The sequence below is a fragment of the Vanessa cardui genome, chromosome 12, assembly GCF_905220365.1.
Source record: "Vanessa cardui chromosome 12, ilVanCard2.1, whole genome shotgun sequence".
In the NCBI taxonomy this organism is placed as follows: Eukaryota; Metazoa; Arthropoda; class Insecta; order Lepidoptera; family Nymphalidae; genus Vanessa; species Vanessa cardui.
Window position 1 is genome coordinate 14,727,420 of NC_061134.1, and position 19,843 is coordinate 14,747,262.

General features: G+C 36.3%; 1 protein-coding gene across 1 annotated transcript; it reads left to right on the plus strand.

Annotated features, from left to right (window-relative positions):
* Positions 1–662: 662 nt before the first annotated feature.
* Positions 663–16,411, plus strand: LOC124534506 (metabotropic glutamate receptor 2-like). The gene is made up of 17 exons (XM_047110429.1): positions 663–1,395; positions 11,410–11,629; positions 11,975–12,117; positions 12,195–12,365; positions 12,455–12,599; positions 12,706–12,957; positions 13,088–13,259; positions 13,346–13,452; positions 13,581–13,730; positions 13,814–13,947; positions 14,054–14,220; positions 14,419–14,577; positions 14,988–15,150; positions 15,228–15,441; positions 15,516–15,667; positions 15,740–15,926; positions 16,035–16,411. The coding sequence occupies exons 1-17, from the start codon at positions 670–672 to the stop codon at positions 16,265–16,267; spliced, it is 3,495 nt and encodes a 1,164-aa protein (XP_046966385.1). The 5' UTR covers positions 663–669; the 3' UTR covers positions 16,268–16,411.
* The last annotated feature ends 3,432 nt before the right edge of the window (positions 16,412–19,843 follow it).

A 19,843-nucleotide genomic window follows, 5' to 3' on the forward strand; every position in this document is an offset into this window, starting at 1 on the left:
GTAAACAAAATAAACTTATTTGCTTACGAGTCGTACAAACTTATTATGACTATTGAACCAACCGTCAACCGATCAAAAGTTATTGTATTGTACTAAGAATGTACAAATCGGCGTAAAATATAATCGTATGTTTCGCCATACATACCCGGTAAGTAAGAGCGGCTCGGGCTGCGAGTGCCGCCCTGCGGCCGAGGCGGCGCCGCGCGGCAGTCGGCAGCGCCCGCCCGCCGCGACGCCGCGCCTCCGCCGAGACGGACGCAGCGCCGAGCGATCGCGCGCCAAAACTTTGCGAACTTGTATCGTGGTGATCCGTTCAGCTATTTGCACTTATCAGGATTTTATTGCGTATGTAGGTCATGGAGTACAGTCGGTGCAGTGCACGTTTATATTTTTAGTTACGATTGATCGGAATTAACATAGTAACTACTCCTAATTTAGAGTTTCTGTTAAAATGTATCCGTGGTATAGTTTTAAATTGTTCTTAAACTATGCTACGCTGATATTTAGTGAATATAAATTTAGCCCCAATGATTAAGGAAGACAAATGTTTTAATTTATTGAATAAAATAAAAAAAACGTCACTTGGTGCGGCCAAAATTATCTAAAATTTTAAAGTAAAGTTAAAGCGAGGATGTCATTCTGTGATAAATAGAAGGGGATGTGCTGAACATGGTGCCTGAGGCCGCGCTCGCCCTGCTGCTGCTGGCCATAGCCTCCCCGCACCGGCACGACCCACCGCTGATTCTGACGAGCTTGGATCGCGATACTTCTAACATGTCCCTCATGCTCGTCAACTTCGCGTACCACGGCGCTGAGGAACATTACACTGTATTGGACGAAAGTTATCGCAACAAACGAGAATCGCACTCGCTCATAGGTACGTTCGATATATCAAAACTTTTCAAAAAGAGAAATCGTGCCAAGCAGGAGGAGGCCCAGCCCAGTGCGTCCTCACTCCGCTCCAAAGACACACACAGCACTCACGGAGAGGCGATCGCACTGTCTGCGAGTAGGGACGCCGTCGAACCAGAAAGGATACTTTATGCGAATGAAACAACGACCACTACTGAGGGAACGCCCACCACTCCTCAAACCATACGTACCAGTACACCTGTTAGCGAGACTCCCGTCACGGTGAGCATTAAAGCGGCTGATAGGCCGACCCAAGTAAATAGTGTCAAGAATAAACTGAAAACTAGGAATAAGGAATCGAGAAAATCTAAGAGCGTCGCGAATACTAAGTCACAAGTTAGAAGTAACTCGAAAGGAAACGATCAAAGCAAACGTCGAGAAACGCGAGTCATCAACAAGAAGAAGGCCGAGAACGACAGCATATGGCCCGTGAAGCACGCCGCCGTCTTGGAGGGAGACATCGTGCTCGGCGGCCTCATGATGGTACGTGACACCACTGAGTCTAAAACATGCGCATCGTATATGAATATTACAGCTCCGATTGAACTGGTTATTTTGTTACTTACTCTATTACTTTATTTACTACTATTACATGTTATATTCCTAATCAGTAACTGAAAAGAGAAAACGTCTGAAATGAAAATAAAATAAATATTTTGATAGGAATGAATGCTGTGTGAAAGATATATTATTAATATTAATACTATTCCATATTTAACTTTTGTTTCAAGTTTTTACGACAAGCAACAAGCGCAGTTTAATAATAAAGAAAATTATACTCTACGATAAAAATATAATTTATACCTTTATCACGCGGGAATGTACAAATAGCGACAGTTTTTTGTAGAATTCAAACAAAAAAACTGTACTTCTTTATAATATTAGTAAATATACATAAATAGTCACAGTTAAAACTAGAAACGATAGATATTACGAGAATTAGATTAAATGAAATCGTTTACAATTATTTAGTACTAGCGACCCGCCCCGGCTTCGCACGGGTGCAATACTCCTACTAAATATACTACAAAATTTGTTTATTTATGATATCACATTGCAAATTTCTAAAATTATAAGTGTTTTTTTACTAAATTGTACATGTATTATATACAAAAACCTTCCCCTTGAATCACACTATCTATTAAAAAAACCGCATCAAAATCCGTTTTGAAGTTTGCAAGATATAGAGATATAGGGACAGAGAAGCGACTTTGTCAACCGACTTCCAAAAGGAGGAGGTTATCAATTCGTCTGTATTTTTTTTTTTTTTTTTTTTTTTTTTTTATGTTTGTTACCTCATAACTTTTCACTGGGTGGACCGATTTTGATAATTTTTTTTTTGTTTGAAAGGTAGTGCTTCCCGTGGGGTCCCATTTTTTTATTTTTTTTTCCGATGATGGTATCCATGTGAAAACGACATAAGTCTTAAATTTGCATTATGTATATGCGCGACAAATAGGTGAATAACTGAAAATCACGTTAACCAATTTTGATAATTCTTTTTTTATTATAAAATATATACTTCAAGGGTAATTTGGTGAAAGTTTGGTAAGGTTCTGAGCACAGGATCCATGACAAAGTAACGGAACGGAAGGGAACGGAACAATTCTGAGGAGCACGTTAGCGATACTCGGTCGAATCTTTTATTTATAGGTTATTTGGATATTTGAGTCACCTTCCGTAATGTGGTTATGTTTATGTAATTATCATAGTCGAATATTATAATCAACTAGCTACCCACCCCGGCTTCGCACGGGTGCAATACTGATACTAAATATACTACAGAATTTGTTTATATACGACATCACATCGCAAACTTCTAAAATTATCAGTGTTTCTTTACTATATTGTTCATGTTTTATATACACATACCTTCCCCTTGAATCACACTATCTTTTAAATGAAACCGCATCAAAATCCGTTGCGTAGATTTAAAGATATAGGGACAGAGAAAGCGACTTTGTTTTATACTATGTAGTGATGGAACTCCTATACGGCTCGCAGTTAGGGTGCGATATGGGGCAGAATTTCTTACTATCTTTAATCAAATTTTGTGTATGTGATGTGATGTCATATGATGTACGAAATATAGTTGGTCTTTTTCAAAGTTTTTTTGCTGAGTTCGATTACAGCTCTTTCGAGGGATCCTTGTAGTTTACGCCGCGTGACGTATTAAATCCGCATTTTCGAAAGTCTATTTTTGCTTTATTCGAAAGTTTCCTTTGAAATTGTCCTCGAAGTAGTTTCTGACTCATATAAACGGAACGTTTAATCTATCCATATTAAAAAAAATTAGTTAGTCAACATCAGCTTCACTTAAAATAAAAAAATAAATAAAATTTTAACAAAAAGAAAAACCGACTTCAAACAAAACACTATTTTAAAACAAATGAATATGCACGAAAAAGTAATAAAAATAATTGCGTATTCAACATATTTTTTAGAGTCATCCTAAGTTAAATGAAATGAAAAATATTAGACTACTTAAAAGTCGATTAACGATTATATCATGTAGTTATAATTATTGTTATATTTGGAGTCGGTGTCAGCCAATAAAACCCTACAGTATATCTATCAAAAAACAATACGAAAATACTTTAACAAATATGTTTTTTTTACAAATTACCTTTTACACAATAATATACTGGATCAATCAAGGGGCTCGTATCGCTTCTTTCTTTTGATTGTTGGGGCAAGGGCACCGTGGCTGACACCGGCTCCAAATATAACAATAATTATAACTACATGATATAATCGTTAATCGACTTTTAAGTAGTCTAATATTTTTCATTTCATTTAACTTAGGATGACTCTAAAAAATATGTTGAATACGCAATTATTTTTATTACTTTTTCGTGCATATTCATTTGTTTTAAAATAGTGTTTTGTTTGAAGTCGGTTTTTCTTTTTGTTAAAATTTTATTTTATACTATGTAGTGAAGGAACTCCTAAACGGCTCACAGTTAGGATGCGATATGGGTTAAAATTTCGTACCGTCTTTAATCAAATTTTATGAATGTGATGTGATGCCATATGATGTACGACATATATTACCTAGCTCTTTTGCAAAGTTGCAGTTCTTTCGATGGTGGTACCTTGTAATTTATGGCGCATGTATTGAAGCCGCATTTTCGAAACTCTATTTTTGCTTTATTTGCAAGTTCCTCGAAGTAGTTTCTGACTCATATAAACAGCACGCTTAATCTATCCATATTAGGAAAAATTAGGTAATCTACATCGGCTTCACATAAAATCAAAAATTTAATAAAAATTTTAAGTAGTCTAATAGTTTTCATTTCATTTTACTTAGGAGGACTCTAAAAATATGTTGAATACGCAATTATTTTTATGACTTTTTAGTGTATTTTAATTTGTTTTAAAGTAGTGTTTTGTTTGAAGTCGGTTTTTCTTTTTGTTAAAATTTTTATTTATATACTATGTAGCGATAACAAATAGGTACAGTATACACAGTTTTCAGGAAATACAAACCGCTATGTCCCTGCGTTTTAAAATTGTAATATCTTCGAAAACATTCATTTAAATTACATGCCAAGAGCCATATTGATCTATATTGAATGCACAACTTATTTAAGGTACCTAATTTGATAAGAATTAATGCTATATTGCTTAAAATCGCTTCGAAAATAAGCCATTATTTCTCGTAAAAAGTAAATATTTATTGTGGGTTAACATATTAGAAACTTTTCAAATTATCAGTGTTACTTAACTATACTGTCTATATATATAAAACCGCATCAAAATCCGTTGCGTAGTTTTAAAAATTTAAGCGTACAAAGGGACAGATAAAGCGACTTTGTTTTATACTATGTAAAGATTACTTCTCAGAGTGAATGAATTAGAATGCAATATAATATTGCAACTGAATTCGTCAGGAGAGCGCCGCCGATAGGAATGGTTATCAAAAACCAAAATACACTATACTTTGGTTGCTCTTACAAAGCTTTTGACTCGTAATCTTACAGAATTCATTTAAAGTAAAGCTCATATGTTTAAACGACCCTGCATAATGTTATGGATACTGTTTGAGTTAAGTTCATTAAGAGCTGTGACAGGGCAGGACCGCAAACTTTGCGGCGCCGCACGTAAACACGCTTATTAAAACGGTTATCATGTACCCGACTGCCGAGGATACGTGTGCTTTAGAGGACGCAGGCCAATATAAACCGGAGGTTACAAAGAAATACTATATAATTAAATCATACGAAAGTAATTGAAACGATGTCTACACATTCCGTAAGTTTTATTTTCCATTTAGCTACAATATTCATGTTTCCCTCACATTCGCTCTCATCATTATCATGTACTTTTATACGCTTTAAGAAAGATACACAAAGGGCAATATTAACTAAAAAAAGTAATGCAAAGAAGTATATATAGGTACATTCCAAATTATTAGTAGGCTTTACCGCTGACATTATTTTTAATTAGCAATTGAATCTTGGCGGAATTTTATTAAAAATGCTTGTCTTATAAAATGACCTATAAACCGAACCAATAGAGAATCTTTTCTCTAAACTCTATACGCAAAATGCCAAATTTTGTTCTTCGAATGACCCGCTGTAACTGATTTGATGATTTGACTGACTTTATTGTACATCATGAATGTAATATATAGAAATTTTAAAACTAAATAACAATTACGCTAAAATTAAAAAAGAATTTGACATGTCGTACAACGGGCGAACTTATGAGTAGTTATCTCTTCCACACAACCAAACTAACTAATTATTATTCTGTATAGACTTCTAACTGAGATAGTCATGGATTATTGTCAGTTATTATAGAAACACTAGTTTCAATGAACCCAGTTCCAGAAAACGTTACCTTTAACCGACCATTCCATGTTGTTCAATTTGTGTTTATAATTCATTTTTTCAATTCAATTCACGAAGCCGGAATTAGTAAAATAACAAAAATAATCCAACGCACGCTGCAAAAATGTGAACGAATTATGCACCAAGTGCTCTCATAAAAATTGTAGAGGAGACTTTCACTTTACGTTAATGATATCAGAATTGCGCCCGTTTTTTCGTTATTTGGGCTTAATTTGGCAAATTCGGTAACGCGATTGACGGGCCGTCGTCAACGAATACCAAGAACCTCTAATACTGAGTTATATTTTTGGGAAACAGTGCAATACTGACTTCTAAATTAGAGTTTACATTATACGATACAAGAGCTCGTAACCATTATAAAGGATCATTACCATGAACTTTTTGGTATAAATACAAACACCATCAATTTTCTGTCTCGGTCTCAATCTGCGATCACGTGGTTGAATTGTTTCATGTCATATGAGTTCATATATTTATATAGTTTTTAATAAGTCAACTGGCACTCATTCGCGAGATATTTTTCACTAAACATAAATTTAATTTATTTATTTAGTGATCCTTTTGTATAGTCTATGCGGATCGTTTTAGATTCAGACTTTCATACCATTATACCATTTTCCTCTGTGGCTCACAGGACAAACTTGTTATCTAAAAACTTGGTTAATTAAAGAAGTTTTTTATTGATATAGTTTAGTTATTACAACTTACAAAGAACTAGGTTGGTTTTATAGATCGGTAATACACATTCAGATACTAAATAATTGCTTTCCAGTTTTTTTTTATTTAATTACAGTTATTCGAGTAAATCTATACTTATAATAAATCTGTAGGGAGGTCAATTCTGTACATGAAATATTTTTCCAAAATAACTATCAGAGGTTGAAAAGAGGTCGATGCTGATGGCAAAAATGCAATCAGTAAAATTTTTGTCTGTCTGTCTGTCCGTATAACCGTTATAGCAACAAAAACTACTCGACGGATTTTATCGAAACTTGGTACAATTATTTTTCATACTCCCGAGCTGGTTATAGGATACTTTCCATCACGCAACAGTCAATAGGAGCAGAGCAGTGAAGGGAAGTGTCGGAAAAACGGGAGAAGTTACTCCATATTTTAAGCTTCCGTCGCGTGTACAACCTTAATGGTTAAAGCTACATAGTAATTGTATATTACGGAAATATTCTCCTTAAAAATTATATAAAAAATATCCCACGACAGCATTTGTCTATCTTTTATGGTTGATTCACAATAACACGTGTCACTCCCAATAGCTTAGTAGTTCGAAGCTTTCTGATTATATTTGTCTATTCCTACGTTTAAAACACTCTCAGTCATTCCAAATTAAAAAAAGTTAACTTTATTAACTATTCCATAAAAAAGAAGCATAGAAATCGGTATAGAAACATCATGTATAAATTATACTTGAAATACGCTAATAATAAAGCTATCGCACGTGAATACTAAATCTATACTACTTTATAAATCTCTAGAGTCTGTCTGTACACTTATTTTTGTCGTAATTCGTCATAAGTATTCTTTTTATGATTGTCTGACATAATTTTTACCATTTATGACATTTTTGTGTGTCTGTATGTTATGATATAACTCGAGAACAGATGCACCGTGCATCTTTATAAAAAATGGTATACAGGAAAAACATGTGCTTGCGCAAACGATAGGCTATCTATATACAAAAGTGGATGTGTTTGTATGTGTGTCATCGATAAACTCAGAAACAATTTGATCGATCATTAAGATTAAATAAATAAAGATATTATGCTGATTGTCATGAAAATGAGTACGTACAAGTATTATTTCATCCGTATCATTAAAAATAAGCAACAGGTGGCCTTCATGCGTATCACGAATCACGATACATTTCTATGCCGATCAACCGATAAGTATAAAATATGAAATAAAAATGAAAATCATTGATCATTATTGAATCAAATAATTTATATAAATAGAAACCACCATGCCATTGAAGAAACAAAAGATCGAAACATCAACAATTTATGCGCAGCGTCATCCAAAAGAGCTACGTAGCAAGAAGTCATCCAAAAGAAAAACGTAGGAAGAAATACGTTTAGAAACAAATAGTCAACAAAACAGAAAGAGTTAGTCAACGTAATGATCAAGTTCCAGATCTTCGAACATGCATCTTCATCAAGAGATACTGAAAAACCTGACGAGCGAGCCCAACGACTGGATGATCAACGATTAAAATAGACTAAGTCAAGAACTAGAACCAATCTCAATAAATCCCGATGTGATCATTGCTTCAATAAATATAGTATGCCCATATTGTCACACTATAATGTTTAAAAAACTGCTGGTATAGTGCTACTTAACTGGCAAAATGTATTATTTACCACAACTGGTTGAACCACCAGAACCTTTTCTTATCTACGATACGGGAAGTACTAAGGAGTCTGAATATTTCCTCAAGCCTATTAGAAATTACAATTCTTGCTTTGAAATGACATCATTTGGAACAACAAATATTGTACAATTCAATAATTTCGCGTCTACGTTTAAGGTGTATCATATGATTGGTTTATTTCTTCCAGTATCTAAATAAAATCTCCTATTTCTGGATATTTATTCCATGGACAACGTAGAAAAAGATTGATCTTCAAAGCATGTTCAGTACCACAACTAATCGAGAAATCATCGCTAAATTTAGGATTATGCTTTATGAAAATAAATGTTTAGTTAAAGATTTTAAAACTGCTCTAGAAGGTGAAACAACAAATGATTCAAAGTCATTATCAATGTAGATAGAACGCCATTGAATGCAGAGCATGAAATGCATTTTAATGCTGCCGTAGCTCCTGAAGTCACAGCTGTAGTTGTCGGTACAGAAATTACAAAACAAGACATTGTTATCATTAAGCGACACAAAAACCATCAAGGTGTCGCTGAAACACATCAATCGTATGACAATTATTACGATTATCTAATTATGTTTATGCGAGCAGAAGATGGATATCATTGTTGATTCTAAGAGTCTCTTTAATAATATACTTTTTAAATGTCCTCGCCTTAACTCGAGAAACCAAACTTTATTTTTTGTACCCCTTTGTAAGTGTGACTATTCAAAGAATATGTTCTTGTTACGTGCATGTAAAAGTTATAACAAACATTGTACAGAATTAGATATATTTAACTCAAAAATTTAGCGAATTTAAATTTAGTTTACGTCATAAATTATAGTAGTTTCACTTGCATTCTGTACTTTCTGTTTTTGTTTTTATTTTTAATATAACATGTCATTTATTTGTATTAATTTTAAGTGGAAACTTGATTGATTTATGTTTTTCTTATATTTGTTTTTACTATTAAGTGTAATTATAATTGTTTGTTTCCCAAAAAATAAATAAAAAAATAAATTTCGGACTGTATCAAAATATTCTCACGACAGGCTCTGTGACATCGAAGAGTTAGTTGTATGGATTTTTTTGCGTATCGTATAATGATTAGAGATAACAATATTCTGAAGTGTCGTCAATTGTTTTAACAATTCATTGCAGACATGTACGCTTTGGTCGAGAACGAACGATTAAACTACATTCAATACAACCAATCAAAACTCTGAGACAAAGAGTACATTTATTTACGAGATACAATATCGAATGATAAAGTAGCTGCTGATATTGGACAAAGATCTTCATACAGTGGAAGTCCAAGACAAATGCACGAATATACTCAGGATGCTTTGACGTACGTTCGCAAGTATTGACAAGGTTGTAAATGTAATAACATCGATATTCGATAGAACCGGATAAAAGAGGACGTGTTGGTTTGATGCAAACTTTTACAGACTCTAGAAATTTAATTAAAATTTCATTGTAACTATATAACATCGTAAAAGTTTATGGGTGTCATGACCAATCTGCAGCCTATCGAGAACATCATTCAAGAAGATGAAATAGATGACGAATTAAATATGTTTTTGTTTTTTAGAATTTGATTAGAACTCGCAATTTTCTTGATTTGTTTCTTTATTATTTGTACATAGTTGATGATCAGTAATTAATTACAAAATGAAAAATTAAAAATTTGTTTTTCTGCGAATAATGCTCAGCGAAGCAGGCGGGTATAGCTAGTCTATAACTAAATAAATATGCCAGCGAGACTCAGTGTGAATAATTTGGGATAATAGAACGCTTGGAAAAGCGATGTGATAAATTAGAATAATTCAGCTTATTTATAGTTAATATTTAGGCGCCATTAACGATAAAATGATTTTATATTGAATAATTAAGAGCACCGTTCGCCAGGCCGGTGCAAACTAAGTTAAAGTAGTTAAAGCGGGTTCATAATCTAATTTTCAGTTACGCGAGAATTATGCTAATATTTAAGCGAACAGGCATGTCATCCTCGGAGTCGCAGGATTTGGACATAATATGTACCAAACCAGGAAACTGCGGCGGTCCATTCTTAATATTTCAGCTTTAAATTTTTAGGTCATATATTAAATATTTAAAAAAACCAGCCGCATTACGAAATAAAATGCATCAATCATTATGCAAATAACCAAAATATAAGTACAAACATACAACAATTATATATAATATAATACAACCTTGATCGAGGGTTGTATCGTTTTACCTTCTGGAGGTTTAATGTACTGCTCCTATAAATAATTATTCCAATTCTGGAGGTTCATACAATTAAGAAAAAAAAACAGGACTTAAAGACTCGCAAATTTAAAAAATCGGTAGTAGCATGGCGTCTATATATTCCAAACCTCCAAACTCCATTGTTACTAGTTTCTGAAATATTATCAAATAGAAGTTCTAGTCAATCACACATTAAGAAACTCAATTATTAAGATAACTCACCGATATATTATGTATATTGAAATTAAAATTTGAATTCGGTGCTAAACCGATAGTAAACAATGCAAAAAGAGCAAATACAAAACTACAATAATAATAAATCTGCAACAATTTTTATACAAATGACCGTTTTAGTCGATGACAGATCTACTAAATTTATCTGAATCGATAAAAATGTCTATATCATTCCAAGGACCAATTCACTGAACTGTTGAAAAAATGTCATATATTTTATTATTTATACTTTACGAAAATGCTAAAACGAAGATCTCACTGAGTAACAACTAATAATAAATGGCACAGATACCAGCAAATTGAATCTTTTGTGTCGTTTTAGATAATAATTAATTATTAAAGAAAAAAAATATTTTCAATAAAACAAACCAAAAACCAACGTGCTTATAACTTGCGGCCCTTATCTGATACTTCGATGTACAGAGTAAGGAAAAAGCGCTCTCCTCTTGGCGACCTTTGCCTTTTTTTCTCTTCCTCTCTGTCCAGTTTTATGCAATATTATTTGTATTATTTTTTGTTATTGTCTTAATTCATTCAGCATTTATACTAACAATTACTATCAGTGTCATTTAATTATTATCAATTTATTTTATTTTAATTATGTATGTATATCGGAAGTAAGTTAAGCACATGAGACCTAGGACAACTCTCTTTTTCTATTTGTTCTAAATTATTTCCAGCACTCCAGATAAGCAAGCCCAAACAGCATTTAATAATTGTGATAAATCTGTATTCATATTAAAATAATTAATTCGTTTAGTAAAGTATATAAAATATCTAAGGTGCACGGAAGAGCCAGCGGTAACAGCGGAGGCAGCGTGGCGCGCTGCGGGCCGCTGATGCCGCAGGGCGGCGTGCAGGCGCTCGAAGCGATGCTGTTCGCGCTCGACGAGGCGGAGCGCGCCGGCCTCGCCGTCCCGGGCGTCAAGCTGGGAGCGCTGGTACTGGACGACTGCGACAGCGACACTCGGGGCCTCGAAATGGCGCTCGACTTTATTAAAGGTGTCTTTTATCGGGAGTTTTATAAACCAGATGAATTAGCAACCAAAAACCTTAAATCCTGTTCTTTTTTTGACGGGAGATAACAGACGCCACTAACCATAGCGGCTTATTTTTGTAGTTTTCTGCTATTAAAATGTCACACGCTCACTCACCATCAATATAAATATATTGAGGGTCTTGTTATGATGTTTTATCAAATAAGACCTAGAAATGATATCCTTCCTCCAAAATTCTTGGTTTATAACAACAAGTCTCAGGAGTAGGAAACTTGGTGTTATAAACTTATCTTTCCTTCTTGTATTTTTAAAATATCGTCACGAATTTATAATATTAATTTACCTGTAGGCTCGATCAGCAACATAGACGACGAGGAATACGCCTGCAACGCAACAGCAGTGCGGAAAGTGATATCGGGAGTAGTGGGCGCCGCTTCCTCCGTCACGTCGGTACAGGTCGCCAATCTCCTGCGGCTGTTTAAGATCCCTCAGGTGAAATCCGTTTGTCCAGTTTTCACGAGTGTTTCACAAAATAAAATCAAGTATTCATCACTTTACAATTTCCATAGGTCTCTTTCTTCTCAACGTCTCCGGAACTCTCGAATAAGGCGCGGTTCGAATACTTCACTCGAACAATACCTTCGGACCTCCACCAAGTGCGAGCTATGGTCGAAATTGTCAAAAAATTCGGATGGCGCTATGTGTCTATCATCTATGAGGAATCAAACTATGGGATAAAGGTATGAGCGCTCTGAAATTGTATGTATGTGCACCTTGAATAAAAACTCATTGTATTCGCATAACTTTATTTCTCATTCCTGAACTGTAGGCATTCGAAGAGTTAGAAACACTTCTGCTGCGCGACGATATCTGCATCGCGGTCAAAGAGCGGCTCGCAAAGGACTCCGGCGCGGCGGACGAACATGCGTACGACGCTATCGTCGAGCGCCTGCTGTCGCGGCCGCGAGCCAGAGGTAGATTTTTAATTTCATGCGCTTTCACTCAATAACGTAAAATATTCTTGAAATAAGAATGTTGTTTAAATCAGCTTTTAAGTTTTTATTCAATCACTGTCTGCAGGTGTTATCGTATTCGGGTCAGATCAAGAGGTCGCAGGAGTGATGGCGGCAGTTCGACGCAGAGGCGCCGCGCAGACCTTCAGTTGGGTGGGGTCGGACGGCTGGAGCGCGCGCGCGCTCGTGGCGGCCGGCAACGAGCCCGTCGTGGAGGGCACCATCAGCGTGCAGCCGCAGGCTAACCCTGTTCGGGGCTTCCGCGAATACTTCTTCACTCTAACGCCACAAAATAATTTCAGAAACCCCTGGTTTGTCGGTAATCTTCAAAAATTTTAACAGAGCGCATGTTAAATAATTTTTATATAAAATTTTAATAATTTATTTTATCAATTCGAACAACTAATTAAACATTCAAAGTGAAGTAATCAAACATTTTCCGCATGTAGAATTTTGGGAGGAGCAGTTCCGATGTCGCTACGCGGGCAGTCCGCGGTCGAAGAACAATGCGAAGTACCCCCCGTGCTCGGGCCGCGAGCGGCTCTCCGCTGAAAACACGGAATTCGAGGCGCAGCTGCAGTTCGTTGCCGACGCCGTGTGGGCGTTCGTGTTCGCTATTCGGTTGGACTTTGCTCTTATTTGATAGTCACTCAGTGAGTCTTCCCGAGTGTAAGTAATATGAGTAAGGAATAAGGAATGTGTTGCAGGGACATGCATCGCGATGTGTGCGGCGGTAAGCCTGGCCTGTGCGAGGCTATGAGACCGGTGAGCGGGCCGACTCTTTTGCGATACCTTCGACAAGTGCGCTTCATAGGTCTCTTTGAAATGTTTATATGAATCCTTTAGCTCGAGTAGTAGTATATTACATTACGTATAAAGTATGTAATACAAGAATTACTGTACAAAACTTTGGACAGTGCTTATTGAAGTTTATTTGCCAAGGGCTCAGCGGCGACGAGTTCCACTTCGACGCCCACGGCGACGGCCCCGCGCGCTACAACATCTTGCACTTCAAGCAAGTGACGCGCGGCGTGTACCGCTGGATCCGCGTCGGCCGCTATCTCGATGGTGAACTGCAACTTGACATGGACGGTTCGTAGAAAATGACCTTCAATTTTCTATAATAGATCGGTTTGTAAAGATATTTTGAAAAATATATGTTCATCGTCACATAGAAATTCAGTTCAAATGGGAAGAACCTCATCACCCGGAGTCAGTGTGTAGCGCCGAGTGCGAGCTGGGCCAAGCGAAGCAATACGTCGAAGGGGAGAGCTGCTGCTGGCATTGCTTCAACTGCACGCAGTATGAGGTGCCCAAATATCACTTATGTCATTGTAAAATTTTCACTTAACATTATAAATATTTAGCATAGATTATATATAAGTTTTCTCTTAACCTAAAGCATAATTGCGCAGATACGGTCTCCGGTATCGGAGACGGCTTGCATGGAGTGTGCACGCGGCACCTTGCCCGATTCGAGGCGCATGCAGTGCGCGCCGGTGCCGGAGCTGTACCTGCAGCCCACGTCGCCGGCAGCTATCGGAGCGATGACATTTTCAGCTCTGGGCATCTTGCTTACGATGTAAATATAAACATTAATAAAGCAGAGAAGTAATGTACCACACATAGTCGATGTCACGAGATAAGCATGTCAAAAATACATTTCAGATTTTTTTCTAGTATTGTTGTTTTTATGTGGAACTTATACTACGCTGACTAGCTCATCGCTTTATTGGATGGCATTATTTGTTACCTTAACGACCAAACGTGGCGATCTCAGGTTGGTGGGGGGCGTGTGGGTTGCGCGGAGCAGCACGCCGGTGGTGCGCGCGAGCGGGCGAGAGCTATCCTTCGTCCTGCTCGCCGGCATCCTCATGTGCTACCTCGTCACGTTCGCGCTCGTGCTGAGACCGACTGACTTCCTGTGTTCTCTTCAACGGTTTGTGTTCAGTTCTCTAAATGCTAATTAATAAAAAAGGTTTATTCATGTAAATTTTTTTATTACCACCTGTACTCGTAGATATTAATGTAGTTTGTAACAAAGAATTAAGCCTCATCAAAATAATGTTCCAGACATAGTTATATCACTAGTACTTTATGATTCTTCGATCCTAAGAATTAGATCAGTTAAGCCTAAGTAGATTTTTGGAACAAGATAAATTTGCATCACCTCATCATCGGATGCGGCGCGGCGACGTTATCCGCGCGCCATATATTTCATTACAATTGTAACTTCGCCTCTCTCTCTCTCTCTCTCTCTAATAATTTAATTATGATATTATTTGTTATCAGAGAGGATTTTATCATTTTCGTCCGTCCATTCTGTCACGCTGTGTGTTTTCTTTACAGGTTTTGTACGGGGTTTTGCTTCACTGTTATATATGCCGCTCTTTTGACGAAAACAAACAGGATAGCACGTATCTTCGACGCTAGCAAGCACTCTGCTCGACGCCCATCGCTCATATCTCCGAAGTCTCAACTTCTCATTTGCTCAATATTAGTATCGATACAGGTAACAATGTCTAAAACACATAGTTAGATTATTTGTTTATTTAATCGTAATGGTAAATACTCTTCAACCTCTCGCAGATTGTAATCGTGGTAGTGTGGCAACTGGCGTCCCCGGCGCGCGCCATCCACCACTACCCGACGCGCGAGGACAACATGCTCGTGTGCGACTCCTACGTGGACGCGTCCTACACCATCGCCTTCTTCTACCCGGTGGTGCTCATCGTCATCTGCACGGTGTACGCCGTGCTCACGCGGAAAATACCGGAGGCTTTCAATGAAAGCAAACATATAGGTGAGAATATAAGAAAATTGAAGATTTCGTATAACTTGATTAAGTTATATTTTGAATGAGGATTTATCTCACAGGTTTCACTATGTATACGACATGTGTGATATGGCTCGCATTTGTTCCCTTGTATTTTGGGACAGCGAGTCACGTTCCCCTGCGAGTCACCAGTATGGCAGTGACAATTTCTTTGAGTGCGAGCGTCACCCTCGCCTGCCTGTTTGCACCAAAGGTATTATTGATGCTATAATTTTTACCATTTTAAAATTGCTGACACAAATTTATTTAATTTTCGAATTTTTAGATGTATATAATTTTAATACGACCGGAGCGGAACGTTCGCGGAAATCTTATGCCGTCGCGGTGGCGCAGCGGTCGGGGCGGCCGCGGCGCCGCGCCCGGAGCCGTCTGCGCGGCGCTTGTAGGGGCTGCTCCGTTGCCGCGCCCGGCCACTACGCCTTCCACGGACTTATCAACACTTGATGCTACTGGTACGTATTAGTACGTACGTACAATTATTAAAGAGATATTAATGTAAATACTAAAGCAAATACTATGGGGTACTACTGGTATTAAATACGCACCAAAAAAAATTGCAGAGCCATCTACATCCACCGACAGACAAGTACAAACTGAGGAATTGAGTCCGACTCAGAACAATGGTATGATTGAACGTAACGGACTCTGCTTGGACGCGAAGAAATTGGCAGAGTTCACCGCTGGGTTGCCCGCCTTCGAGGAAGCAAACGGCGCAGCGCTGCGTCGGCGAGCCGCCGCGGAGCCGGCGATGCGCGTGGCCGTGGCGGTGGTCGGAGCGCGCGCCCCCTTATAGCGTGTCGCGCGCCCGCCGCGGCGCCCCGTGCTCGTGTGACAACGACGAGCGAAAGTCGCGCTGCGGTGAAGATGTGCCATACAAACTTCAGATGAGATGAGAGTGTGGTCCCCATCATAGATTATCTCTATGATGCTTACTAAACTGAGTTATACGTGTCATATATTTTAAAGAATTATCGATCAAATATTGTGATATTACTATAAGTTATTGTTAGTTGTTTGCAAAATAAATATTTTGAATTGACATTGTATGTTTTCTTCTTAAATTAATACACAAAAACTTTACTTACAATAACATGTTAACTTGATCTAATAAATGTTGTATAAAGTAGTAAATCTAAGAGGAGCGAAGAGGGCTCAGACGTAGGACCTATAGATTAATGTCCTCTCTGTAGGTCCGATGGCGAAGGCATAACAGATTTTAATACCATTAATTCCTAAAAAGGGCTGCTAATATTATTTTTATAAAACTTCTAAAATCAAGTAAAACAAATGTTAAAATAAAAAGAAACGAGTGTATTAAAACATTTTAAAAACTAACTATCAATCACCTAAGTGAAATATCTGAGAAAAGTTAGGGCTTTCCATGCTCTTGAACAACACATTTTATTAACTTAACTTCAAACAAAACACTTTTTTAAAACAAATGAATATGCACTAAAAAGTATTAAAAATAATTGCGTATTCAACATATTTTAGAGTCCTCCTAAGTAAAATGAAATGAAAAATATTAGACTACTTAAAAGTCGATTTACGATTATATAATATAGTTATAATTATTGCTATATTTGGAGCCGGTGTCAGCCACGGTGCCCTTGCCCCAACAATCAAAAGAAAGAAGCGATACGAGCCCCTTTATTGATCCAGTCCAGTATATTATTGTATAAAAGGTAATTTGTAAAAAAACATATTTTAAAGTATACTCGTATTGTTTTTTGATAGATAGCTAGTTAATTATAATATTAGACTATAATAATTACATAAACATAACCACATTACGGAAGGTGACTCAAATATCCAAATAACCTATAAATGAAGAATTCGACGGAGTACCGCTAACGTGCTCCTCAGAATTGTTCCGTTCCCTTCCGTTCCGTTACTTCGTCATGGATCCTATCCTCAGAACCTTACCAAACTTTTACCAAACTGACCTTGAAGTATATATTTTATAATAAAAAAAGAATCATCAAAATTGGTTAACGTGATTTTCAGTTAATCACCTATTTGTCGCGCATATACATAATGCAAATTTAAGACTTGTTTCGTTTTCATACGGATACCATCATCGGAAAAAAATAAAATTAAAATGGGACCCTACGGGAAGCACTACCTTTCTAACAAAAAAAAATTATCAAAATCGGTCCACCCAGTGAAAAGTTATGAGGTAACAAACATAAAAAAAAAATACAGACTAATTGATAACCTCCTCCTTTTCGACCGACTTCAAAAAGGAGGAGGTTACCAATTCGTCTGTATTTTTTTTTATGTTTGTTACCTCATAACTTTTCACTGGGTGGACAACAATTATTGCTATATTTGGAGACGGTGTCAGCCACGGGCACACGGGCACAGCCTCAACAATCAAAAGAAAGAAGGGATACGAGCCCCTCGATTGATCCAGTATAATATAATTGTATAAAAGGTAATTTGTAAAAAACATATTTGTTAAAGTATTCTCGTATTGTTTTTTGATAGATATACTGTAGGGTTTTCTTGGCTGACACCGGCTCCAAATATAACAATAACTATAACTACATTCTAATAGGCTATAAATTGTTTCTATAACATGTATATTAACCGAGCTACCACAACTTTTGTCTAGCAAGTCGGAAAAAAATACCCCGTAAAACAGAATTATTTGCGTGCGCTGCCTAAACAGTTACTTAAAATTAAAAACAATGTATGGCTACCTGGTTCATCTTAATTATTTCTACAAAAAAGTCCGCGATACCATATCTGTATCTTTTATATTTTATCTTTTATACTTCTTTTATTGCATTAATTTTTTTTTTTCGACATACATACGTTTGGTTCATTATTTGAGCAAAAAAAGTATTAATTCTTATGACAATAAATTATTTCAGTATCACAAGAACATCATACAGATGGGATTTGCCATTTACATTATATCAATTGCTCATACAGTTTAGGAGATAATATATAATTACTAAAACGCAAAATGCCCCTATCATAACCTATTTGCCCATAGACGGCGTTCTACGCCATTTTTCTGAATCGCGTTGTTAAGACTTTACGTGGATTGATGACCATCTCGAATTATTATGCCCACGATGGCGTTAGTTGGAGTTCTTAATATTACATGTCAGTTGCTTATTGGTTTCGGTTGTTTCGTTCGTATGGTTTAGTTTGTTGATAGATACCTCATGATCGAAAATTCTCTGTTCGTAGTTTCTTACTTCTTTCTATCGTAATAATCGATACGTGTTCAAGATCAAATGACATTATGCCAAATAATCATTTAGTTTATTATTTGGTCAATAGATGGCGTTAGTTGTATTTTACATCGCGCTATAGAAATGTTTTTTCTAAAGTACAATACAATTTTTTTAATTTCATAAAGTGAGAGCAATTTCACTATCTGACCAGCAGTACATACTCGGTGGTTTTATTTTGGTCTCACAGTACCAAATACCAATACTCCCGGGTAACAGCCCTAACAATACGAGTTTAACGAGTTATTCGATATTACGATTTCGATCTTCTCTATTCTATCCTTTATAATCCTCTATCTCCTAATTACTTAAAAACTCGTTTCTCTTTTTTAGGCACTGACTCTGATTGTCATCTTGATCTGCGGTCACGAAGTGACAATCGCTTAAAGATGCCAACAGCTCATACTCGCTTCTACAGTGAATCTTTTACTGTTAAAGCTGTGAAGCTATGGAATATGCTTCCCCCGGAAATCCGTCGCTCTAATTCTATCTATATATTTAAACGTCGTGTGAAAAGTCACTATCTTTCCTTACAATAAGTAATGTATGTATGTTTATTGAATATGTATTATATATAAGAATGTTATATGTGTGTATTTATATTTATTTTTATGTATCTATGTATGTAAGTATATACATAAACATATATTTATATGTAACGTATGTAGGTTATATATATTTTATATTAGTATGTATATTATAAGTCATTATTTTCGTTTATCATGAATATTATTTTATTTTTTGCACTATCCTGTGTCTGCTTTTGCAAATCCTTTCACCAAAGGTTGTCTGTTAGAGATTGCTTTAGCAATAAGACCGCCTTTGCACGCTCTTATTTTCTTTTCTTTGTTGTAATTGTTCTCTTTATTTGTATGTCCTTTCATTGTGTGTGCAATAAAGTATTAAATAAATAAGTATTAAATAAATAAAATAAATACGATTTCCTTTTCTTCTCTCCCTTTGTTCATAATTGTTTTCAACTCTGTGCGTAGTTTGTTGAGAGCATGCCTAAAAAGAAATCCCAACTGTCGCGGCAGATATCACAGACAAGAGCCGCTCGAGTACGCTGTACGGAAAAGGCTACTAATAAAAGATTTAAAAGACAACTTAATTGTGGTAAA